Source organism: Macaca mulatta, chromosome 20, assembly GCF_049350105.2.
Source record: "Macaca mulatta isolate MMU2019108-1 chromosome 20, T2T-MMU8v2.0, whole genome shotgun sequence".
NCBI lineage: Eukaryota > Metazoa > Chordata > Mammalia > Primates > Cercopithecidae > Macaca > Macaca mulatta.
The window spans coordinates 63348687-63375269 of NC_133425.1; the positions used below are offsets into that span (position 1 = coordinate 63348687).

Sequence of the window (26583 nt, forward strand, 5' to 3'; positions counted from 1 at the left end):
CAAGGGCTCTTACTCCCGGAGCAGGTGACTGGAATAGATAGAGCAACTTAGCTCCCAACACTTCTCTACTAGGGCCTCCTTTTCTAACTGCAGGATACATTTAAGGAGCTGGAGAGAGGGAATTATTTACGCTGTGACACAAGTGAAAGTAAGGTAAAGCCATCTGACTTACTCCTTTCTTCTATATGGCAGCAAAGTGGAGAAGAGACATCATGCCAGAGAGGTGAGACAGGAAGCAAGCACAGAGAGACAACAGACAAGCTCTTCGCGGCAGTGAGGCCACGAGTGGGCTTATAACTTCTCAGTTCCTACCCTTGCCTGCCAAAACCACAATGCTAGTTGGAGATACAAGAACAGCTACTCTGCCCCATCTAGCACAAGAGACAAGAGGGCAGCAAATAGGCGCTGCTTGGGCCAAGTGGAGTTGAGATCCACCAGAACATGAGATAGAGAAGCAACCGCACCTAGAAGCAGGCAGCAAAGGCCCACAGCTGTCCACACTCACGAGTCCACCCAGAAGCTCCCACCATCCACTACAGGTGGCAGGGGGTCCATGCTGCCACCCAAGCAAGGGGGTCCACCCAGCCCTGCCACCTGAGCAAGTCTGCTGAAACCCTGCAGTCATATGGAGAGCTGCAAGTACAGTCCAGTCCTCTTGGATTCCTTTTTCTCGTTTTCCAGATTTTCTACAACTAACACAAATTACTTTTTACAATTTTTAAATTTTAATTTCTAATTTTTTTTATTTGAGACAGGGTCTCACTCTGTCTCCCAAGCTGGAGTGCAGTGGTGAGATCTTGCTCACTGCAACCTCTGCCTCCCAGGCTCAAGCCATCCTCCCACCTCAGCCCCCTGAATAGCTGGGACCACAGGTGAGTGCCACCACACCTGGGTAGTTTAGAGACGGGGATTTGCCCTGTTGCCTAGGCTAGTCTTAAACCCCTGAGCTCAAGCAAGCAGCCTGCCTCGGCCTCCCAAAATGCTTGGATAACAAGCGTGAGCTACCGCACCCAGCCAAATAGTTTATTTTATATTTTATTTTATTTATTATTTTTTTAGAGATGAAGTCTTGTTCTGTCACCCAGGCTGGAGTGCAGTGCCGCGATCTTGGCTCACTACAACCTCTGCCTCCCAGGTTCAGGCAATTCTCTTGCCTCAGCTTCCCAACTAGCTGGGACTACAAGGTGTGCGCTACCACGCCCAGTTAATTTTTGTATTTTTTCAGTAGAGATGGGGTTTCACTATATGTTGGCCAGGCTGGTCTTAAACTGGTGACCTCATGTAATCTGCCCAGCTCGGCTTCCCAAAGTGCTGGGATTACAGGCATAAGCCACCATGCTGGGCCAAAAATCACTGTAAGAACCATCTCTTAAAAACCACTTTTAAGAGCAATGGCTACAAACTGCAGAGTTTGTTGGCTCTCACTCATCAGACTCTCTCTGGATCACCCCAGGACAATATTTCAGTGATGGGGGACACATTAGGGAACGTGGTTTCCATGGTCAGCTCTTTGGTCCACCTAGCACCCCAAGTCTTGACAGAAAGGCAGAGGCTGCATCACAACAGTACAGCTTCAGAAACAGAAGAAACAGTCAAAATCCTTGCTGAGCAGAGGCACTGGGGCTCCGGCTCACATGGCACCTAGTGTGTCCCAAGCTGGGCACAGAGCACACACGCAGGAGACCCTGCTGCAGTGAGATGGACTTAGCACAGCTCCAACTGACTAGAGTTTCTTCTGCGACCCAGGCAGGCCTGGTGGTGGACAGAGGACAGAACCTTAGAAACCAGGGCCACCTGACTCTCACACCTTCCAGATACGTACAAGGCCACAGGAAGGAGACGACCCCTTTACTGTACTCTACCACCCTCTCCTGACAGCAAGTTTGAGACCCCTGCACAGAGAACCCTTTTGACAACAAGTCTGACTTCCCTTCCTGCCTCCTGAAGAGTTCTGAGGTGACAGGAACACTTCGCAGCAAGGCTCCAAACACAACACCCTTGACTCTGAAAGACTGATCTCAGACACTCCAGCCTAATTCAGGACTATGGGTCTTAGATTTCAACCCACATATCAGGTTCCTTATTAGAAGAGGAAAGGTTAAACCAAAGGCTCTTAAGTTCCTTCCCAGCTCTGACCTAGAGACTTCAGTTCTTCACAGAAAAATGTCTGTGCACATTGTAAATGTGCAGTGCCCAGATGCAAACCCAAGATGAGGAAGACCCTGGAACAGCAATCAAAAAGTCACTAAGAAGACATCAGGCTGGGTGTGGTGGCTCACACCTGTAATTCCAGCACTTTGGGAGGGCGAGGCGGGTGGATCACAAGGTCAGGAGTTCAAGACCAGCCTAGCCAAGATGGTAAAACCCCATCTCTACTAAAAATACAAAAAAATTAGCCAGGCGTGCTGGCAGGCGCCTGTAATCCCAGCTACTCGGGAGACTGAGGCAGAGAATTGTGTGAACCCAGGAGGCGGAGGTTGCAGTGAGCTGAGATTGCACCACTGCACTCCAGCCTAGGTGACAGAGAAAGACTCTGTCTCAAAAAAAAAAAAAAAAGCCGGGCGCGGTAGCTCAAGCCTGTAATCCCAGCACTTTGGGAGGCCAAGACGGGCGGATCACGAGGTCAGGAGATCGAGACCATCCTGGCTGACACGGTGAAACCCCGTCTCTACTTTAAAAATACAAAAAACTAGCCGGGCGAGGTGGCGGCGCCTGTAGTCCCAGCTACTCCAGAGGCTGAGGCAGGAGAATGGCGTGAACCCGGGAGGCGGAGCTTGCAGTGAGCTGAGATCCGGCCACTGCACTCCAGCCTGGGCGGCAGAGCGAGACTCCGTCTCAAAAAAAAGAAAAAAAAGATATCAAAGGAAAAGAAAGTTACAGAGCAATATAGATGAATATAGATCCAAAAATCCTGAACAGAATAGTAGCAGACCAAATCCAACAGTATATTAAAAGGATTAGATACCACAACCAAATGGGATTTATCCCAGACAGGCAAGGGTGATTCAACATAAGAAAATCAGGCCGAGGCCGGGTGAGGTGGCTCATACTTGTAATCCCAGTATTTTGGGAGCCCAAGGTGGGTGGATCACTTGAGGTCAGAAGTTTGAAACCAGCCTGACCAACATGGTGAAATCTCATCTCTACTAAAACTACAAATTAGGCCGGGCACAGTGGCTCACGCCTGTAATCCCAGCACTTTGGGAGGCCAAGGCAAGAGGATCACCTGAGGTCGGGAGTTTGAGACCAACCTGACCAACATGGAGAAACCCCGTCTCTGCTAAAAATACAAAATTAGCCGGGTGTGGTGGCCCATGCCTGTAATCCCAGCTACTTGGGAGGCTGAGGCAGGAGAATTGCTTGAACCTGGGAGGTGGAGGCTGCAGTGAGCTGAGATCGAGCCATTGCACTCCAGCCTGGGCCACAAGAGTGAAACTCCATCTCAAAAAAAAAAAAAAAAAATATTAGCCAGGCATGGTGGTATATGCCTGTAATCCCAGCTACTTGGGAGGCTGAGGCAGAAGAATCACTTGAACCCAGGAGGCAGAGGTTGCAGTGAGCTACGATTGCGCCATTGCACTCCAGCCTGGATGACAAGAGCGAAACTCCGTCTCAAAAAAAAACAAAAGAAAAGAAAAGAAAATGATCTAAATATAAGAGGTAAGGCCCTGGGCCAAAAATCTGACACTGACCCAGTGGCACTAAAAAAAAAAAAAAAAAAAATAGCCCGGGCGCATTGGTTCACGCCTGTAATCCCAGCACTTTGGGAGGCAGAGGCAGGCGGATTACGAGGTCAGGAGATTGAGACTATCCTGGTTAACACAGTGAAACCCCATCTTAACTAAAAATACAAAAAATCAGCCAGCATGTTGGCAGGCACCTGTAGTCCCAGCTACTCAGGAGGCTGAGGCAGGAGAATGGTGTGAACCCAGCAGGCAGAGCTTGCAGTCAGCAGAGATCGCGCCACTGCACTCCAGCCTGGGCAACAGAGCGAGACTCGTCTCATAAATAAATAAATAAATAAATAAAGGCTGGGCACAGTGGCTCACACCTGTAATCCCAGCACTTCTGGAGGCCGAGGCGGGCAGACAACCTGAGGTCAGAAGTCTGAGACCAACCTAGCCAACATGGTGAAACCCTATCTCTACTAAAAATACAAAAAAAGTAGCCAGGCGCGGTGGCAAGTGCCTGTAATCCCAGATACTCGGGAGGTTGAGGCAGGAGAATCACTGGAACCCGGGAGGCGGAAGTTGCAGTGAGCCGAGATCGTGCCACTGCATTCCATCCTGGGTGACAGAGTGAGACTCAGTCTCAAAAATAAATAAATAAATAAGTAAGTAAGTAAGTAAATGAATAAGGAAAGAGCTAAAACCATAAAATTCTTAGAAGAAAGCGTAAGGGTAAATATTCATGACCTCAGATTTCAACGGGGCTCATGCCTATAATCCCAGCACTTTGAGAGGCTGACGCAGGCAGATCACTTGAGGTCAGGTATTCGAGACCAGCCTGATCGACGTGGCAAAACCCTGTCTCAACTAAAAATACAAAAATTAGCCGGGTGTGGTGGTCCATGCCTGTAATCCCAACTACTCAGGGGGCTGAGGCAGGAGAATCGCTTGAACCTGGGAGGCAGAGGTTGCACTGAACTGAGATCATGCCACTGCACTCCTGCCTCGGAAACAGAGTGAGACTCCATCTCAAAAAAAAAAAAAAAAACAAAGACATCATCAAGAGGCCAGGCATGGTAGTTCACACCTGTAATACCAGTGCTTTGGGAGGCTGTGGAGGTGGGAGGACTGCTTGACTCCAGGAGTTCAAAACCAGCCTAGGCAACATGGCAAGACCCCATCTCTACAAAAAATTTAAAAATTAGCCAATCATGGTGGCATGTACCTGTAGTCCCAGCTACTTGGGATGCTGAGGTGGAATGATCGCTTGAGCACAGGAGGTTAAGTCTGCAGTTAGCCAAGATTGCACCACTGCACTCCAGCCTGTGCAACAGAGCAAAAACTTACCTCAAAAAAAAAAAAAAAAAAAGAAGAATCAAGACAGTGAAAAGACAACCTATGGAATAGGAAAAAGTATTTGGAAATCATAAATCTGATAAGGGTTTAATATCAAAAATAAAGAAAGAATTCCTATAACTCAACAACAAAAAGACAAACAACCCAAATAGGCAAAGGACTTGAACAGACATTTCTCCAAAGAAGATATACAGATAGCCACATACAGTAAGTACATTACAAGATCCTCAACATCACTAGTCATTAGGAAATGTAAATCAAAACCACAAGGAGTTACCACTTCATACCCAGAATAGCTATAATTTAAAAGTTCCACGCCAAGTGCAGTGGCTCACGCCTGAAATTCCAGCACTTTGGGAGGCCGAGGCGGGCAGATCAATTAAGGTCAGGAGTTCGAGGATGGCCTGGCCAACGTGGTGAAACCCGTCTCCACTAAAAATACAAAAATCAGCCAGACAAAGTGGTACACACCTGTAATTTCAGCTACTCAGGAGGCTGAGACATGAGAATCACTTGAACCAGGGAGGTGGTGGTTGAAGTGAGCCCAGATCGAGCCACTGCACTCCAGCCTGGGAGACAGAGCTAGACTCCATCTCAAAAAAAAAAAAGAATACATAGGCCAGGCATGGTGGCTCACACCTGTAATTCCAGCACTTTGGGAGACCAAGGCAGGCAGCTCACTTGAGGTCAGGAGTTCGAGAGCAGCCTGGCCAACATGGTGAAACCCTGTCTCTACTAAAAATACAAAAATTAGCCAGGCGTGGTGGCACATGCCTGTGATCCCAGCTACTTGGGAGGCTGAGGTGGGAGAATCGCTTGAACCCAGGAGACAGAAGTTCCAATGAGCTGAGATAGTGCCAGTGCCCTCTAGCCTGGGTGACAGAGTGAGACTCCATATTCAATCAATCAATAAAAGTTCCAGCTACTTGAGAGGCTGAAGCAAGAGGATTGCTTGAGCTCAGGAGTTCAAGACCAGACTACGCAAGACAGCAAGGCTTTAAAAAATAAAATAAATGTTGGCAAGGATGTAGAGAAATTGGAGCCTTCACACACTGCTGGTGGGGATGTAAAATGGTGCAGCCACTATGGAAAAGTTTGGTGGTTCCCCAAAAAAGTTAAACAAAAATTATCATATGACCAGGAATACCATTCTTAGGTGAACACCCAAAAGAACTAAAAATAGGAACTCAAACACTATGTACACCAATGTTCACTGCAGCATTGTTCACAATAACCAAAAGGTAGAAGCAACCTAAGCATCCATCAATAGATGAAGGGAAAACAAAACGTGATGTATATGTAAGTACAACAAAATATTATTCAGCCATAAAAAGGAATGAAGTTCTAGGCTGGGTATGGTGGCACATGCCTGTAATCCCAGCACGTTGGGAGGCTGAGGCAAGAGGATCACTTGAGGCCAGGTATCAAGGACCAGCCTGGGTAACATAGCAAGATTCCGTCTCCACAAAAAAAAATATATATATATATTTTTTGAGATGGAGTCTCGCCCTGTCACCAGGTTGGAGTGCAGTAGTGTGATCTTGGCTCACTGTAACCTCCACTTCCCGGGTTCAAGCAATTCTCCTGCTTCAGCCTCCCAAGTAGCTGGGACTACAGGCGTATGCCACCACACCTGGCTAATTTTTGTATTTTTAGTAGAGATGGAGTTTCACCATGTTGTCCAGGGTGGTCTCGATCTCTTGACCTCATGATCCACCCGCCTCGGCCTCCCAAAGTGCTGGGATTATAGGTGTGAGCCACCTCGCCTGGCCTCTACAATTTTTTTCTGAGACAGAGTCTCACTCTGTTGCCCAGGCTGGAGCACAATGGTGCAATCTCGGCTCACTGCAACCTCCATCTCCCGGGTTCAAGCAATTCTTCTGCCTCAGCCTCCCAAGTAGCTGGGATTACAGGCACACACCACTACATTGGGCTAATTTTTGCATTTTCAGTAGAGACGGGTGTTTCACCATGCTGGTCAGGCTGGTCTCAAAGTCCTGACCTTGTGAGCCCCCTGCCTTGGCCTCCCAAAGTGCTGGGATTACAGGCATGAGCCACCACGCCCAGCCCAAATTTTTTTTTTTTTTTTTTTTTGAGACGGAGTCTCGCTCTGTCGCCCAAGCTGGAATTCAATGGCGCTATCTCGACTCACTGCAAGCTCTGCCTCCTGGGTTCACGCCATTCTCCTGCCTCAGCCTCCCGAGTAGCTAGGATCACAGGCACCCGCCACCATGCCCAGCTAATTTTTTTTTTTTTTTTGAGACGGAGTCTCGCTCTGTCGCCCAGGCTGGAGTGCAGTGGCCGGGTCTCAGCTCACTGCAAGCTCCACCTCCCGGGTTCACGCCATTCTCCTGCCTCAGCCTCTGGAGTAGCTGGGACTACAGGCGCCCGCCACCTCGCCCGGCTAATTTTTTTTTGTATTTTTAGTAGAGACGGGGTTTCACCATGTTAGCCAGGATGGTCTCGATCTCCTGACCTTGTGATCCGCCCGTCTCGGCCTCCCAAAGTGCTGGGATTACAGGCTTGAGCCACCGCGCCCGGCCGATGTTTCACCATATTAACCAGGATGGTCTTGATCTCTTGACCTCGTGATCTGCCTGCCTTGGCCTCCCAAAGTGCTGGGATTACAGGCATGAAACACTGCACCGGCCCCAAAAATGTTTTTTAAATTAGCTAGGGAGGCCAGGCACAGTGGCTCACACTTATAATTACAGCACTCTGGGAGGCTGACGCAGGCAGATCACTTGAGGTCAGGAGTTTGAGACCAGCCTGGCCAACATGGTAAAACTCCATCTCTACTCAAAATACAAAAATTAGCCAGGTGTGGTGGCACACACCTGTAGTCCCAGCTACTTGGGAGGCTGAGGCAGGGGAATAGCTTGAACCTGGGAGGTGGGGGTTGCAGTGAGCCAAGATAGCACCACTGTACTCCAGCCTGGGCAACACAGTGAGACTCCGTCTCAAAGGAGAAAAAAAAAAATTATCCAGGTAGTCTGGGCACAGTGGCTCACGCCTATAATCCCAGCACTTTGGGAGGCCAAAGTGGGCAGATCACTTGAGGTCAAGAATTCAAGACCAGCCTGGCCAACATGGTGAACCACTATCTCTACTAAAAATACAAAAATTAGCCAGGTGTGGTGGTGCATGCCTGTAGTCTCAGCTAATTGGGAAGCTGAGGCAGGGGAATAGCTTGAACCCGGGAGGTGGGGGTTGCAGTGAGCCAAGATTGCACCACTGTACTTCAGCCTGGGCAACAGAGTGAGACTCCGTCTCAAAGGAGAAAAAAAAAAAAAATTATCCAGGCAGTCTGGGCACAGTGGCTCACGCCTATAATCCCAGCACTTTGGGAGGCCAAAGTGGGCAGATCACTTGAGGTCAAGAATTCAAGACCAGCCTGGCCAACATGGTGAACCACTATCTCTACTAAAAATACAAAAATTAGCCAGGTGTGGTGGTGCATGCCTGTAGTCTCAGCTAATTGGGAAGCTGAGGCAGGGGAATAGCTTGAACCCGGGAGGTGGGGGTTGCAGTGAGCCAAGATTGCACCACTGTACTCCAGCCTGGGCAACAGAGTGAGACTCCGTCTCAAAGGAGAAAAAAAAAAAAAATTATCCAGGCAGTCTGGGCACAGTGGCTCACGCCTATAATCCCAGCACTTTGGGAGGCCAAAGTGGGCAGATCACTTGAGGTCAAGAATTCAAGACCAGCCTGGCCAACATGGTGAACCACTATCTCTACTAAAAATACAAAAATTAGCCAGGTGTGGTGGTGCATGCCTGTGGTCTCAGCTAATTGGGAAGCTGAGGCAGGGGAATAGCTTGAACCTGGAAGGCAGAGATTGCAGTGAGCCAAGATCGCGCCACTGCACTCCAGCCTGGGCACCAGAATAAGACTCCATCTCAAAAAAAAAAAAAAAAAGTAACCCAGGCATGTTGACATATGCCTGCAGTCCCAGCTACTCAGGAGGCTGAGGCTAGAGAATTTCTTGAGCCTAAGAGCTCAAGGATACAGTGAACCATGATTGTGCCACTGCACTCCAGCCGGGGCAACAGAACAAGACCATATCTTTCCTTTTTTTTTTGAGACGGAGTCTCACTCTGTTGCCTAGGCTGGAGTCAATGGCACGATCTCAGCTCACTGCAACCTCCACCTCCCGGATTCAAGTGATTCTCCTGCCTCAGCCTCCCGAGTAGCTGGGATTACAGGCACATGCTACCACACCTGGCTAATTTTTTGTATTTTTAGTACAGATGGGGTTTCACCATATTGGTCAGGATGGTCTCAAACTCATGACCTCAGGTGATCCACCTGCCTCGGTCTCCCAAAGTGCTGGGATTACAGGAGTGAGCCACCATGCCTGGCCAACCATATCTCTTAAAAATAACCAACTAGGCCAGACATGGTGGCTCAAGCCTGTAATCCCAGCACTTTGGGAGGACGAGACGGGCGGATCACGAGGTCAGGAGATGGAGCCCATCCTGGCTAACATGGTGAAACCCCGTCTCTACTAAAAAATACAAAAAACTAGCCGGGCGAGTTGGCAGGCGCCTGTAGTCCCAGCTACTCAGGAGGCTGAGGCAGGAGAATGGCGTAAACCCAGGAGGCGGAGCTTGCAGTGAGCTGAGATCCGGCCACTGCACTCCAGCCTGGGCAACAGAGAGAGAATCCCTCTCAAACATAAAAATAAAATAAAAATAACTAACTAACTAACTAAATAAATAAGAAGAAATGGGCCAGGTGCAATGGCTGTAATCCCAGCTACTCGGGAGGCTGAGGCAGCAGAATCACTGAACCCAGGAGGTGGAGGTTGCAGTGAGCCAAGATCGCACCACTGCACTCCAGCCTGGGTGTCAGAATGAGACTCCGTCTCAAAAAAAAAAAAGAAGAAATGAAGTTATGAAACATGCCACAACACAGATAAACCTTGAAAACATAATGCTACGTGAAATGGATCAGACACAAAAGGACCAATATTGTAGGATTCCCCTTACGTGAACTATCAAGAATAAGCAAATTCATAGAAACAGAAAGTAGATCAGAAGTTAACAGGGACTAGGAGGAGGGAGAAATGGAGAGTTACTGCTTAATGGGTACAGAGTTTCTGTTTGGGGTGATGGAAAAGTTCTAGAAATAGACAGTGATGTGGTGATGGTTGCACAACATTGTGGATGCAATTAATACCACTGAATTATACACTGAAAATTGATAAAATGGCATATTTTAAGTTACATATATTTTGCCACACACATACACACACAAATACACACACACACACAGACACCAAGAACACCCCTATGGCCCTGCAAACCAGCATGGACCGCATCTGGCTTTTCCCGATATGACAAGGGAGGCCCTGGCACAGAGCACAATGGACAGCATAAGAGTATTCTGGCCTCACATTGGGGCAAGAAGTCCCACACTTAGCCCACAGCAAATGACAAGAGTGAAGAAAGACCCAACTGTTTTTACTTTTACCAATTTTTTATTTTTTTTATTTTTTGAGATGGAGTCTCACTCTGTTGCCCAGGCTGGAGTGCAGTGGCATAGTCTCGGCTCACTGCAACCTCTGCCTCCCAGATTCAAGCAATTCTCCTGCCTCAGCCTCCCGAGTTGCTGGGATTACAGGCACTCGCCACCACGCCTGGCTAATTTTTGTATTTTTAATAGAGACGGGGGTCTCATCATGTTGATCAGGCTGGTCTCGAACTCTTGACCTCATGATCCACCCACCTCAGCCTCCCAAAGTGCTGTGATTACGGGCATGAGCCACAGAGCCTGGCCAGTTTTACCAATTTCTTTCTTTTTTTTTTGAGACGGAGTCTCACTCTGTCGCCCAGGCTGGAGTGCAGTGATGATCTTGGCTCACTGCAACCTCTCTGTCTCCTGGGTTCAAGTGATTCTCCTGCCTCAGCCTCCCAAGTAGCTGGGACTGTAGGCACGTACCACCATGCCTGGCTACTTTTTTTGTATTTTTATTAGAGACAGGGTTTCACTGTGTTAGCCAGGCTGGTCTTAATCTCCTGACCTTGTGATCTACCCACTTTGGCCTCCCAGAGTGCTGGGATTACAGGCGTGAGCCACTACGCCCGGCCCAGTTTTACCCATTTATTTTTAGACAGAAGGTATATTTCACAGGCTGGGAAGCCTATGGGCACTTTTAAGAACTGCTGCATAGGATATGGGAGCCAATGGGGCTTGAACATTCTTAATTTAAGCCCCATCAGCAGGATGTCCCCACACCCACAGGGCTCTGGCAGGAAGTGATGAAGAGGAGAGAATAGACAAGGTCTTCAGCCTCAGGGCTGAGATGGCTGTTGGAGACTGCAGGAAGGTACCAGCTCTGCCGCCCACCCTCAGGTGAAAGGGCTAGTCACCACTACCCCCAACCCTAGACCTCCCAGGGGCTCCTGGAATCTCACCTGACAGTTTCATCTTGACATCTAATACCTTAGCCACAGCTCAGCAGGCTGGCAATCTTGTTGCTATCAGAACCTGCCCCAGAAAAGAAATCAACAGCCTCTACAACAAAGGGGAACTCTGGGACCTCAGTTATAAAATGATCCTTGGAAGATGGTTCAGGAAAAACACCAACTGATATTTAGGTCTGAAATGAGGGCTAATATTCAGTGTTAGGAATTTTATTTCATAGTCTAATGGGCCCACTTAAGGCCATAGTCAATGCCAGGTGTGTTGGCTCACACCTGTAATACCAGCCTTTGATAGGCCAAGGCAGGAGGACTGCTAGTGCCCAAGAGTTTGAGGCTGCAGTGAGTTATGATCACACCACTGCACTCCAGCCTAGATGACAGAGCAAGCAAGACCTTGCCTCCAAAAGTAAATAAATAGACGGGCATGGTGGCTCACGCCTGTAATTCCAGCACTTTGGGAGGCCGAGACAGGCAGATCACGAGGTCAGGAGTTTGAGACCAGCCTGACCAACATGGTGAAACCCTACCTCTACTAAAAATACAAAAATTAGCCAGGCATGGTGGTGCGCACCTGTAATCCCAGCTACTCAGGCAGGAGAACTGCTTGAACCCGGGAGGCAGAGGTCGCAGTGAACCAAGATCGCACCACTGTACTCCAGCCTAGGCGACAGATTGAGACTCCGTCTCAAAAAAAAAAAAAGAAGCCGGGTGCGGTGGCTCACACCTGTAATCCCAGCACTTTGTGAAGCCAAGGTGGGCAGATCATGCGGTCAAGAGATCGAACCATCCTGGCCAAAATGGTGAAACCCCGTCTCTACTAAAAATACAAAAATTAGCTGGGCATGATGGCGCATGCCTGTAGTCCGAGCTACTAGGGAGGCTGAGGCAGGAGAATCACTTGAACCCAGGAGGTGGAGGTTGCAGTAAGCCGAGATCACGCCACTGCACTCCAGGCTAGGCAACAGAGTGAGATTCCATCTCAAAAAAAAAAAAGTAAATAAATAAAGCAAGCTACAGTTCATCATGACACTGGCTGCTACATATAAGCTACTCCTCCAGCAAGCATCCATAAGCGCCTCTTCCCCAGGAAGCCATGCAGTCACCCACTGAGCCCAATTCTGTGTAGGCTTCCCACTAAGAGGAAGGGCATTACAGTGATGAGTGGCCTGGGCCCCAGCACTATCCACAACAAATATAGGCCAGACCAGGCACAGTGGCTCACGCCTGTAATCCCAGCACTTTGGGAGGCTGAGGCAGGAGGACCACAAGGTCAAGAAATCAAAAGTGGGACGGGCGCGGAGGCTCACACCTGTAATTCCAGCACTTTGAGAGGCTGAGGCAGGAGGATCACGAGGTCAGGAGATCGAGACCACCCTGGCTAACACAGTGAAACCTGTCTCTACTAAAAAACTACAAAAAAAAAAAATTAGCCAGGCGCAGTGGCGGGCACCTGTAGTCCTAGCTACTCGGGAGGCTGAGGCAGGAGAATGGCATGAACCCAGGAGGCAGAGCTTGCAGTGAGCCAAGATCCCGAGACTGCACTCCAGCCTGGGTGACAAAGTGAGACTCCGTCTCAAAAAAAAAAAAAAGAAATCAAAACAATCCTGGCCAATATGGTGAAGCCCCATAAAATACAAAAATACAAAAATTACCTGGCATGGTGGTGCGTGCTTATAGTCCCAGCTACTCAGGAGGCTGAGGCAGGAGAATCGCTTAAAACTGGGAGTCAGAGGTTGCAGTGAGCTGAGATCACACCACTGCGCTCCAGCCTGGCAACGGAGGGAGACTCCGTCTCAAAAAAAAAAAAAAAAAAAAAAAAAAAGAATAGGCCAGAAAGCACAGAGGCCTCAAGTTAGGGTGCTCATATGGAGAAAAGCGGTTCTGTGTATGGGTCAGGAGACCCTCCTGTGCCCAATGTCACCAGCACTATCAAAGCACACAGAGACAAAAGGGGCAGAACAGCCCCTATCGGTGGCCCTAGGCAGGTTACACACCCTTGGTTCTGAGCTCCTTCTCTAACGTACTAACAGAGTCTCAAGTACCAAACCTTGACTTTCTAGAGCCCGCCACATTCAAAAACCCAAATGCACTGCCCTTAACCAGAGGGTGTAGCCACTAATGCCCCACAGCCGGTAGGCTCTGGGCCCTAACCTCCACCTCTATGGCCCCGTGTAATTACAGAGCTGAAGTACACAAGCATAGCAGTGTGTGAACACCACAAATGTCCTTAGGTACTCAGACACTACCCTTAACTTTAGTTACAGGTGTTCATCCAGACACTGGCCTTGATTTGGCTGGCTTGTAATTTTTTTTTTTTTAGATGGAGTTTTGCTTGTTTCCCTGGCTGGAGTGCAATGGCGCAACCATAGCTCATTGCAACCTCCACCTCCCAGGTTCAAGCAATGCTCCTGCCTCAGCCTCCTGAGTAGCTAGGATTACAGACATGTGCCACCATGCCTGGCTAATGTTTGTATTTTTAGTAGAAATGAGGTTTCGCCATGTTGGTCAGGCTGGTCTCAAACTCCTGACCTCGGGGGATCCATCCACCTCTGCCTCCCACAGTGCTGGGATTACAGGCATGAGCCACTGCACCTGGCCTAAAAAAAATCTTACATATTCTTTAACAGTCAGAAAAAAAAAATTTGGCCGGGTGCGGTGGCTCAAGCCTGTAATCCCAGCACTTTGGGAGGCCGAGATGGGCGGATCACAAGGTCAGGAGATCGGGACCATCCTGGCTAATACAGTGAAACTCCGTCTCTACTAAAAAATACAAAAAAACTAGCCGGGCAAGGTGGCGGGTGCCTGTAGTCCCAGCTACTCGGGAGGCTGAGGCAGGAAAATGGCGTAAACCCGGGAGGCGGAGCTTGCAGTGAGCTGAGATCCGGCCACTGTACTCCAGCCTGGGTGACAGAGCAAGACTCCGTCTCAAAAAAAAAAAAAAAAATTTCAGGCCACGATCTTGCCACTGCACTCCAGCCTAGGTAACAAGAGTGAGACCCTGCCTCAAATTAAAAAAAAAAAAAAAAAAAAAAAAGGCTAGGTGCAGTGGCTCACACCTGTAATCCCAGTACTTTGGGAGGCCGAGACAGGCAGATCACTTAAGCCCCAGGAGACCACCCTGGACAAGTGGTGAAATTCCATTTCTACTTAAAAAAAAAAAAAAAAAGGCCGGGCGCAGTGGCTCACGCCTGTAATCCCAGCACTTTGGGAGGCAGAGGTGGGCGGATCACAAGGTCAGGAGATCGAGACCATCCTGGCTAACATGGTGAAACCCTGTCTCTACCAAAATACAAAAAAATTAGCCAGGCATGGTGGCAGGCACCTATAGTCCCAGCTACTTGGGAGGCTGGGCATGAACCCAGGAGGCAGAGCTTGCAGTGAGCCAAGATCATGCCACTGCACTCCAGCCTGGGCGACAGAGCCAGACTCCGTCTCAAAAAAAAAAAAAAAAAAAAAAATTAGCTCAGCATGATGGCATGTGTCTGTAGTCCCAGCTACTCAGGAGGCTAAGGTGGGAGAATCTCTTGAGCACAAGGGGAGGTTACAGAGCCGTGGTCACAACACTGCACTCCAACCTGGGCAACAGAGTGAGATCCTGCCTCAAAAAAATAAATAAATAGGCTGGGCACAGTGGCCCACACCTATAATCCCAGCACTTTGGAAGGCTGAGGTGGGAGGATGACCTAAGGTCAGGAGTTCAAGACCAGCCTGACCAACATGGAGAAACCCCGTCTTTACTAAAAATACAAAATTAGCCAGGCATGGTAGTGTATGCCTGTAATCCCAGCTATTCAGGAGACTGAGGCAGGAGAATCGCTTGAACCTGGGAGGTGGAGGTTATGGTGAACTGAGATGGTGCCATGGCACTCCAGCCTGGGCAACAAGAGTGAAACTCCATCGCAAAATAAATAAACAAATTACATACTTTTAAAAAAAGGCCTGGTGCGGTGGCTCACGCCTGTAATCCCAGCACTTTGGGAAGCCAAGACGGGTGGATCACGAGGTCAGGAGATTGAAACCATCCTGGCTAACACAGTGAAACCCCGTCTCGACTAAAAAATACGAAAAACTAGCCGGGCGTGGTGGCGGGCCCCTGTAGTCCCAGCTGCTCAGGAGGCTGAGGGAGGAGAATGACGTGAACCCCGGAGGTGGAGCTTGCAGTGAGCCAAGATCGCGCCACTGCACTCCAGCCTGGGCGACAGAGCAGGACTCCGTCTCCAAAAAAAAAGTTTTTTATAGGTAAAATAAAAATATTTTGATTTTTTTTTTTGAGATGGAGTCTCACTCTGTTGCCCAGGCTGGAGTGCAGTGGTACAGTCTTAGCTCACTGCAAACTCCACCTCCCGGGTTCAGGTGATTCTCCTGCCTCAGCCTCCCGAGTAGCTGGGATTACAGGCACCTGCCACCACGCCCAGCTAATATTTTTTTACTTCTAGTAGAGATAGGGTTTCGCCATGTTGGCCAGGCTGGTTTCAAACTCCTGACCTTGTGATCCGCCCACCTCAGCCTCCCAAAGCACTGGGATTACAGGCGTGAGCCACCGCACCCGGCCTATTTTGATTTTTATAGAAGTAAATATAACTACTGACAAACTCCTGGTGCAAGTTGTTATTAAAACAGAGCATTCCATTTTTTTAAAAAGTCCATGCCAATTTCAGATACATGGCTTTATAAACTGGGTTAGAATCAGTTCTACTCAGTAATCCAACCCCTCTGTTTCTTTCCTCTTGGTTCAGCTCTGCCTTGGGACTCTCCTTTAGAAGAAATAAGCTGAGCCCTCAGACCATCTGGGCCTCTATCCACTTCTTATCTTCCAACCGCCTCCATGCTGAGGGCTGGTAGATTTCATCTCATGATGAAACTCTGACCAGTAAATTACAGCTGCCTGGTGTGCTGTGCATTGAGAAAAAATCTGGGCTCTGTCTGGACAAGAACAAGCGCTACTGTCAATCAGCAATGTTGGTCATAGAAGCTGAGGGTATTGTGGGGTATTGGAGCCTTCACACTTGCCATCCCTGACCTAAACTAAACCCCCCTGAAACCCCAAGCATCTCTAAGTCCAAAAGTTAAGAGAGAAGAAATGGCATAAGAGGGGTGCCAAGGGCTTCCCCAGTCCTTCTCGAACTTTCCTACATAGTACAGAGCATCTTGTTCTGGCCCCTTCATGACAGAAGGGCTGGGCTCTGTTCCACCACCAAGTCACAACACCAACGATCCCAGAATTACAAAGACATTTTATACGGATTTTGAACAGAATTTCTGGAGAGGCAGAGGAACATCTTTGCATTTAGACATAATTACCCATCCCTCTTCCACTGATGAGTCCCTTCTTTCCTACTTGACCCGACCACACAGACCCACTCTGGGGCCCTTTATTCCTTCCCAATGGTCCCATAATAGGAATGGCACACGGTGCCTGCCACATGGGGCTGCTAGGTTCATCCTCCTGTGCTCTGGCCTGATGAGCTCCTGCTTCTCTTCTAACAAGGAATCTCCCTTACATGGTGACCCATACAGGGAAAAGACCAGAAGTTCCAGAGAACAAAAACATCAGAGGCAGAAAAGAAGGACGTGAAGTGAATTCTAGGAATTTCTCTAAAAGCTAATCCTTGACCAAGGAAGGCCCCAGCTATAAAGAAGGCAACAATGCTCCCCAGCTCGCAGTTGGAGCCTGGGTAGCAACACATAGTGAGGAATGAGGCCCTACCAGAAAAGTGGCCACAGGCCAGGCCACAGGCCAGGTGACTCATGCCTGTAATCTCAGTACTTTGGGAGGCTGAGGCAGGAGGATTGATTGAGCCCAGGAGTTCCAGACCAGCCTAGGAAATACAGCGAGACCCTATCTCTACAAAAAATTTAAAAATTAGCCCGGGCTGGGGATGGTGGCTCACACCTGTAATCCCAGCACTTTGGGAGGCTGATGTGGGCAGATCACTTGAGGTTAGGAGTTCGAAACCAGCCTGGCCAACATGGCAAAACCTCGTCTCTACTAAAAATACCAAAATTAGCCAGGTGTCATGGCACATGCCTGTAATTCCAGCTACTCAGGAGGCTGAGGCATGAGAATCATTTGAACCCTGGAGACGGAGGTTGCAGTGAGCTGAGATCACTCCACTGAACTCCAGCCTGGGTGACACAGTGATACTCTGTCTCAAAAAATAAATTAAACAAATAAAATAAAAATTAGCCAGGCATGGTGGCATGTACCTGCAGTCCCAGCTATTCAGGAGGCTGAGGCAGGAAGACTGCTTGAACCCAGGAGGTCGAGGCTGCAGTGAGCCATGATTGTGCCACTGCACTCCAGCCTGAGTGACACAGCGAGACCCTCCCTATCTCAAAAAAAAAAAAAAAAAAGAGCAAAGAACAGTGGCCACTATCGAGACTCCAGCTTTCTTACCCCGTGTTCCAGAACCCAAACATCTTACCCTGTGTTCCAGAACCCAAACATTCCATGTCTCCACAAATAGCACAACGTGTTACCTGAGTAGAAGAGCAGCCCAAAGCTCAGCATCTGCCTGTAAGGCCATCAACTCCAGAGGGGCAGTCAGGGAAAACAGGGCACAACCACGGCCTGTACCTGCCTTGGGCAAGGACAGCACCTTCTTCTCAGGGCGGGCAGGACAAGGCCTTCCCCAGATGACATATGAGCACCAAAGTTCTCAACAGCACTGTACAATGCATGTAGACTGGAATTTGGTGAGGAGACCCAGAGTGAGGAGCCAGCCACAGCTGTCTCTCAGCTGGAAGGGCCTAAGCTTAGATGGCCCTCCAGACCACGAATGTGGCAGGTGAGATCTTAATCAAGGTAACTTAATTAACAGTGGCTCTCTAGGTCTCCATGGAAAATCACTTTGGCTGATTCTGACTCACAAGAGGAGATGCTTGGGTATAAAACATGCGACATTACTGTCTTTCAGATGGGAGTTGGCAAAACCAAAATACCAGAACTCTGGCACAAGCAGAGTCCTCTCACCTCCGAGAAGCCTCCTGGCTACCAGTCTTTCCCACCCCATCCCTGCATCTCTCCATACAGAAGGGCCAGCCAAGAGAAAAAAAGACAACCGCTATGAGAAAACCATGCTAGAGCCAAAGACCTCAAGTCACTGGCCCATCCTGGACAGAGCTCTTGGCCAGAGAAGCCTGGCTGAACCAGACTGGCAGAGTCTCTTCTTCTCTTCTTCACTCTCAAAAGCATGGGTAGATCCACAGCCCCCCACACTGCCACTGCCCTCAGGATAAAGCCCACGCTCCCCGGTCACAGCACACAAGGTATTTTCTTCTTTATCTTTTTGAGACAGAGTCTCACTCTGTCACCCAGGCTGGAGAGCAGTGGTGTGATCTCGGCTCACTGCAACCTCCACCTCCCAGGTTCGAGTGATTCTCCTGCCTCAGCCTCCCAAGTAGCTGGGATTACAGCACACACCACCACTATTATTAGCACCTGGCTAATTTTTGTATTTTTAGTAGAGATGGGGTTTTGCCATGTTGGCCAGGCTGTTCTCGAACTCCTGAACTCAAGTGATCCGCCCACCTCAATCTCCTAAAGTGCTGGGATTACAGGCATGAGCCAGGACACACACAAGGTATTTTCAGTCTGGCCCTGCTGACCTCATGCTCTGCACTCCATGTCATTTTATGCACTTTTTCTTCTGCCTGAATCATCTGCTTCTCACTTTGTTCACCTAGAACACTCTAACTCCTCTTTCCAGAGCCCACATCATCACCTCTTCTATGATTCTATGATGTTTTCCTCAAACTCTGAGGTACAGTCCATCCTCCAGGCCACCCTTGGATATGGCACACACTGTGGACTGACCCTTCGACACCACCTGTGGGGCCTCATGCCTGTGCTCCTGGGGCCCAGGCTGGGACAAAACAATGGGTACGGCCAGGCGTGGTGGCTCACGCCTGTAATCCCAGCACTTTGGGACGCCGAGGCGGGCGGATCACGAGGTCAGGAGATCGAGACCACGGTAAAACCCCGTCTCTACTAAAAATACAAAAAAATTAGCCGGGCATGTTGGCAGGCGCCTGTAGTCCCAGCTACTCAGGAGGCTGAGGCAGGAGAACAGCGTGAACCCGGGAGGCGGAGCTTGCAGTGAGCTGAGATCGCGACACTGCATTCCAGCCCGCGCGACAGAGCAAGACTCCGTCTCAAAAAAAAAAAAAAAAGGGTACAGCCAGGTGTGGTAGCTCACGCCTGTAATCCCAGCACTTTGGGAGGCCGAGGAGGGCGGATCATGAGGTCGAGAGATCGAGACCATCCTGGCCAACATGGTGAAACACCATCTCTACTAAAAATACAAAAATTAGCTGGGTGTGGTGGTGCACGCCTGTAGTCCCAGCTATTCGGGAGGCTGAGGCAGGAGAATTGCTTGAACCCAGGAGGCAGAGGTTTGCAGTGAGCCAAGATTGTGCCACTGCACTCCAACCTGGCAACAGAGCGAGACTCCGTCTCAAAACAGCAACAACAACAACAACAAAAACAATGGGTGCTGTGCCCTGGTGTCTGGAATGAATGAGTAAGTGCACTGCTGCCTGGCCAAAGGAAGTCAGCTGCAAGAGCAAGGGAAGGCTGGCTGGCTGTGGTCAGAGACCCCTGCTCTGGGCCTGGGCCTGGACACTAGCTACAGAGGAGAATGCCCCCACCCCTCTCCATGCCATCCAGTGCTCTAGCCCAGGCCTACTACTCTTGGGTAAAGCAACCATCACATGTCAGGAGGCCTCCGCCACTGGGATGATGTTACAGTCTATTTTGAGGGTCACACTGGAGCATCTGTCGGCCTAGCCAGCCACACCCTCCATGTGTCATCACTAAGAGCCAGGGACACCCACAGGTCCATGAACTCTGTCTGTGGACGTTGCTCCTCCCCAGGGACTCTCAGCTTCAGGCCCTCCTTCGCTTCCTAGAAAGACAGACCTGGATGCCCCTTATCTCCTGGCGCCACTGGCAGTGCTCTGATGTCTCCTCACCCCACCAGACCCGTTCCCCGAATTCACAGCTCTGGTGACTCAGCAAAATGCAGCTGAAGCATATCAGTCTGTGCCAAGCTCTTAGCTCAAACACAGTCCCTCCTTCTCCACAGTGCTCTCTTATACTTGAGGAGTACCCAGAAAGCCTAGCACCCAGACGTCAAGCTAGTTACCCATTAGACTCATAGGTCTAACAGGTCTCGCCTCCTGGGGAACTCCTACTCATCCCTCGCAACTGTTCCCAGGCTCTGCCTCCTCTTGCAGACTTTCAGTCCACTCTCTACTGAATGGGCCACAGGCTTCCTGAGGACAAAGCTGATCTGTGCTGGCTTTACCTCTGTTCTCCCTACACCTAGTATAGGACCTAGCACATAGTAGGTATATATAAATATTCTGTGAAACCTTGACATGAAACTTTCCTTATTAGGCTAGCTTAGTGTGTTCTTCTCCAAAAGATATTGTCAAAACGACGTTCTGGAGAACAATGACACTAACAACTGGGTTTATAAATATCTTCTACAAAGGAAGGGTACTCAAATCTACAGAAAAGCAAGTTTACAGATTAAATGGAACAGTAAGGCCGGGCGCGGTGGCTCAAGCCTGTAATCCCAGCACTTTGGGAGGCCGAGAAGGGCGGATCACAAGGTCAGGAGATCGAGACCATCCTGGCTAACCCGGTGAAACCCCGTCTCTACTAAAAAATACAAAAAACTAGCCGGGCGAGGTGGCGGGCGCCTGTAGTCCCAGCTACTCCGGAGGCTGAGGCAGGAGAATGGCGTGAACCCGGGAGGCGGAGCTTGCAGTGAGCTGAAATCCGGCCACTGCACTCCAGCCTGGGTGACAGAGCGAGACTCCGTCTCAAAAAATAAATAAATAAATAAATAAATAAATAAATAAATAAATGGAACAGTAAGTTGATCAAGCCTGGTCCACAGCATGTCACAATTCTCTGGCCCCACAAAGCACCATGTACCTTTCAGCTCTGTCCCCTAACATTGCAATCTGGTAGGAATCCAACAGAACATTCCTTCACTCTACCCAGGGAAGGAAGGCAATAGCTACAATGGAGAAAGGCAGCAGCAGCATGAACATGTGTGCCTAGGATCAGGCGAGGACATCTGATTCAGGCTACTCCACTGCACACCCTAAGCCCTGCAGCCAGGGTAGGACACCAAACATCCCAGGGACTCAGGGCTCACTCACAAAACAGGAATGTACATGATCATCTGCTCTAGCCACTTGCCAGAGATGCTGTGAGGATCAAACTAGGTAACACAGGAAAGCTAGACAACCAGTTAATGCTTGGGTCATGGACTAAACCAGGATCAAAAACACACCTCCAAAATCCATGGGACGCTGGCCATGGTGGCTCATGCCTGCAATCCCAGTGCTTTGGATCACTTTGAGGCAGGAGGATCACCTGAGGCTAGGAGTTGGAGACCAGCCTGGACAACTCAGCAAGATCCCATCTCTACAAAACAGTTTTAAAAAAAATTTATATATCAGCCAGGCACGGTGGCTCATGCCTGTAATCCCAGCACTTTGGGAGGCTAAGGTGGAAGAAACACTTGAGCCCAGGAATTCAAGACTAGCCTAGGAAACATTGTGAGACCCCATCTCTACAAAAATAAGAAAAGGAGTCAAGCATGATGGTACACGCCTATAGTCCCAGCTACTCAGGAAGCTGAGGCGGGAGGATTGACTGAGCCCAGGAAGTTGAGGCGGCAGTGAGCTGTGATGCTATTGCACTCCAGCCTAAGCAACAGAGCGAGACCCTGTCTCAAAAAAAAAAAAAAAAAATCTACAGAAAAAGGGAAATGAGCCAGTTGATGTCTGCCTGCCCTGTGTAACTGCCTTTGGCCTCCTCAAAACCACACCTGGCCCATACTAACATGCGACTGCATCCCAGCCATGAGAAGGCTTTCGGGGATTCCGTAAAGAGACCACGAGGAGCTATTTATACTTTTGCCATCTGACAGTGGTCAACTGAAGCAGGCTACCACAGGCATACATGACCTGAGACCTTTTTTTTTTTTTTTGAGACGGAGTCTCACTCTGTCGCCCGGGCTGGAGTACAGTGGCCGGATCTCAGCTCACTGCAAGCTCCGCCTCCCGGGTTTATGCCATTCTCCTGCCTCAGCCTCCCGAGTAGCTGGGACTACAGGCGCCCGCCACCTCGCCCGGCTAGTTTTTTGTATTTTTTTAGTAGAGACGGGGTTTCACTGTGTTAGCCAGGATGGTCTCGACCTCCTGGCCTCATGATCCGCCCGTCTCGGCCTCCCAAAGTGCTGGGATTACAGGCTTGAGCCACCGCGCCTGGCCGACCTGAGACCTTTCTAAAACTGATGTTTCCTTGCTGGGCATCGTGGCTCATGCCTGTAATCCTAGCACTTTGGGAGACTGATGCAGGCGAATCACTTGAGGTCAGGAGTTCGAAACCAGACTGGCCAACATGGCAAAACCCCATCTCTACTAAAAATACAAAACTTAGCCAGGCGTGGTAGTGTATGCCTGTAATCCCAGCTACTCGGGAGGCTGAGGCATGAACCCAGAAAGTAGAGGTTGCAGTGAGCTGAGATTGAGTCACCGCACTCCAGCCTGGGTGATAAGGGAAACTGCCTGGCAAATAAATTAATTAATTAATTAACATCTGATGTTTCCAGATCAGCTCAACAGCTATGCTTACCACATGTAAAATGCTGGGAATAGATGCCCACCTTTCTTTAGACTTCCAGTCAACACCTATAGTTCACCAATCTAACATGACACAGGGCCTTTTCCAGCAAGATTGACTAAAACTGAAATGTTAAAAGCCAGTTGAAAGAATCCAGATCTCCAACATAACCAGACCTCATCTCTCAAAAAATACAAAAAGAAAAAAAGAATCCAGGTCTCTAAGTATAAACACTTTCCTTCTGAAGTTGGTCTCTGCTCTCTAGCTAGATAACTAATTCAGCTGTTATCTATGATAAAGACTAGGAGAAAACAATCCATTTTCTTCCCTACAAGTTTAAGAAGTGCACCTCAGTTTCTTTGGCAGTATGAGACTCTAGCACCAACATTTCAGTCAACATTATTTTTGAGGTGCTTGTTTAAAGGGGCTATTCTCATTCACACTAGTTCAAGCACGCTAAATACATGTGCTTTTATCAGATGGTGGAAGGGGAAAATAGGAGCTTTGAAGACCTCCTATAAATTTAACTTTCCTATCTGTAAATGCACTAGATGGGGATAAAAATGAAAGACAGCCGGGTATGGTAGCTCATGCCTATAGTCCCAGCAGTTTGAGACACCAAGGTGGGAGGATCACTTGAGCCCAGGAGTTTGAGACCAGCCTGGGCAACACAGGAAGACCTCATCTCTACAAACAATTTTTAAAATTAGGCTGGGTGCACTGTCCCACACCTGTAATTCCAGCACTTTGGGAGGCCGAGGCAGGTGGATAACCTGAGGTCAGGAGTTTGAGACCAGCCTGACCAACAGGGAGAAACCCCGTCTCTACTAAAAATACAAAATTAGCCAGGCATGGTGGCACATGCCTGTAAGCCCAGCTACTCAGGAGGCTGAGGCAGGAGAATCACTTGAACCCAGGAGGCAAAGGTTGTGGTGAGCTGAGATCGCGCCATTGCACTCCAGCCTGGGCAACAGGAGTGAAACTCCGTCCCCAAAAAAAAAAAAAAAAAAAATTAGCTAGGCGTGGTGGCATGCACCTGTACTCCCAGCTACTCAGGAGGCTGAGGTGGGAGGATAACTTGAGCCCAGAAGGTCGAAGCTGCAGTGAGCTGTGATCTTGCCACTGCACTCCAGCCTGGGAGACAGAGCAACACCCCATCTCGTTTAAAAAAAAAAAAAAAGAGAGAGAGAAAGATGCAGTAGCTTCCCATGATCAGAATTTCAGAGGCACAGAATTCTGGAGTTCAGGCAGCTTAGATGCTGGCCTGGATCCCCACAGTGTAGATCAGGAGACTGAAGCTCCAACATCCACCCAAGACCACAGAGACCTCACAGGCAGAGAAGTTACATCACTGAGGAAGTAGACGAGGCTCTGACTCTGGCAGTGTTGCCCCCAGCCTAGTCCCTTGGTCAAGCATTTTGCATGCACCACAAAGCGGACAGTCCCTAGGGGAAAGAAGTTCTCAATGTCTGAGAACACACTCTCAGCGTTGGCATGGTCACCAGAGGGGGTGGCAAACTTCAGACACCAAACCTAAAGTCTGATGAGGAAAGCCTTTCCAAGATAGCTGCAGTCATGTTATTTCATAACTTAAACACCTGCTTCGTCACAATCACTAGGAAAAAAAGGGACACTGGGAGAAAGAAGAAAAAGAAAAAGAAAAATTAAGTATCTCCCTTATGATTTCCTGTGTCTGCTTGGATCATCTTAAAATAGGGAGTCTCCCTAATGCTGACTTTTTTTTGTTTGGTTTTGGGACGGAGTCTCGCTCTGTTGCCCAGGCTGGAGTGCAGTGGCATAATCTCAGCTCACTACAACTTCCGCCTCCCGTGTTCAAGTGATTCTCATGCCTCAGCCTCCGAAGTAGATGGGATTACAGGTGCACGCCACCACACCCAGCTAATTTTTGAATTTTTTTTGTAGAGATGGGATTTTACCATGTTGGCCAGGCTGGTCTTGAACTCCTGATCTGAAGTGATCTGCCCGCCTCGGCCTTCCAAAGTGCTGGGATTACAGGTATGCCAGCTAATTTTTTTGTATTTTTAGTAGAGACAGGGTTTCACCATGTTTTCCAGGCTGGTCTCCAACTCCTGACCTCAGGTGATCTGCCCATCTTAGCCTCCCAAAGTGCTGCGATTACAGGCGTGAGCCACCGCGCCGGGCTCCTAATGCTGACTTTAATGAGGACCTTCCTAAAGCTGATCCAACTAGTAGTGTTCAAGTCCTTGGACTGAAAAACAAGTTTATGAGCAGCAAGGTCACCTGATTCAGACCATGTGTATGCTGTTTACACTGAGATGACAGGTCAGGGGCCACAGCAGCTTTCATGAATGCTGCAAAGACTCTACTATCTCTTTGAAGGCTACCAGGGCCTCTACATGACTAAATGCCATAAAAAAGAACCTCATGAATACAGTAAGAATGTGAAAGGAAGGAAGTCACGAAAACACCACATGCTTATGAGGGAAACCCCATTTTGGACACTAAATTTTTAAAGTAAACTTGTTACTTGTTTGTCTAACCTTCTAGGTATCAAATTACATCATCACTAAAAAGAATCCCCTGCTTTACCCCCAACACACCCACTGGCCATCAAGATCTGCTGCTTCGACCAGACTGTGCCCACAGTCAGGAAACAGTGGCAGCCCAGACCCATGCAGCTCACCTGCTCACATCAGCAAGTGCCAGCCAAGGGACCTGAACTCTGACCACAGGGATCAGCTCGTGTTCAGGGAAAGAGGGTGGTCATAAACGGCTTACCCATCTCTTCCTTTGCTGACAATCTTCACTTCAAAGTAATAAATGCCACAGGCAGCAGGTATGGGGTGGGTGGCACGCACCGAGGCCGCATCTTTGTGATTTTTGCCATGACCTAACAGGGGAGGGCAAGGAAAAAATTTCAGCAGAAGGAAATGCAAATGGAAGCCTCATTTTTCTCTGCAACTCCTCCATGGCAACTCCACTCCTCTGTGGCCAAAGGAAGCGCTTACGCAGTCCAAGGAATCATTAGACAACTGAGTAAACACTTAAACCTTCCACCTGTGCCTCACCTCCTCCTGAAAACAGCAGTCCTGCCTGAGACACTGCCCATACAAACAAAACAAGGGTACGGGCAATGTGAGAGATACCCACAAGGGTACAGGCAACGTGAGAGATACCCAAGTGCTGCTGGCAGCCTCTCTAGAATCCAGGCAGCCCACCTAGGAGGCCAGTGGAAGAAGGAGGCCGACCTGTAACACACCCCCCAAACTCTAGCACGGAACCCCAGGCCCAGTCTAGGTGCCTAGCAGGTGGGCAAGCCCATGAGTCTCAGGCTAATGTAATGGTAGGGATGTGACCACCCCTTTCTTCTAAGCAGTGGCGAAGGGTCCCGCTGGAGTTGGAGCCTGCCTAGGACAAGCAGGGAGGTCCTGGAGTGGAAGGTCCGGCCCAGCACTGGGTTTGGACACCTGTTGCGGTTCTCTTGACTGCAGGTGTCTCGGGA

At 49.2% G+C, this 26583-nt stretch overlaps 1 protein-coding gene and 1 long non-coding RNA gene across 7 annotated transcripts in view; both read right to left on the reverse strand.

Annotated features, from left to right (window-relative positions):
* Positions 1-26583, reverse strand: part of RANBP10 (RAN binding protein 10) — an 84924-nt gene that overhangs the window by 57905 nt on the left and 436 nt on the right. For all 6 annotated transcript variants that reach the window (XM_077983600.1, XM_028840433.2, XM_077983604.1 and 3 more), the window contains 1 exon segment: positions 25860-25971. In XM_077983600.1, the coding sequence (XP_077839726.1) occupies positions 25860-25863 (4 nt within the window). In that variant the 5' untranslated portion in view covers positions 25864-25971.
* Positions 7098-14481, reverse strand: LOC144337658 (uncharacterized). Its single transcript, XR_013411069.1, has 4 exons — positions 14450-14481; positions 13314-13860; positions 9660-10581; positions 7098-7175 (listed from the first exon to the last, which is right to left on the reverse strand). It is a non-coding gene; the product is annotated as an uncharacterized LOC144337658 (long non-coding RNA).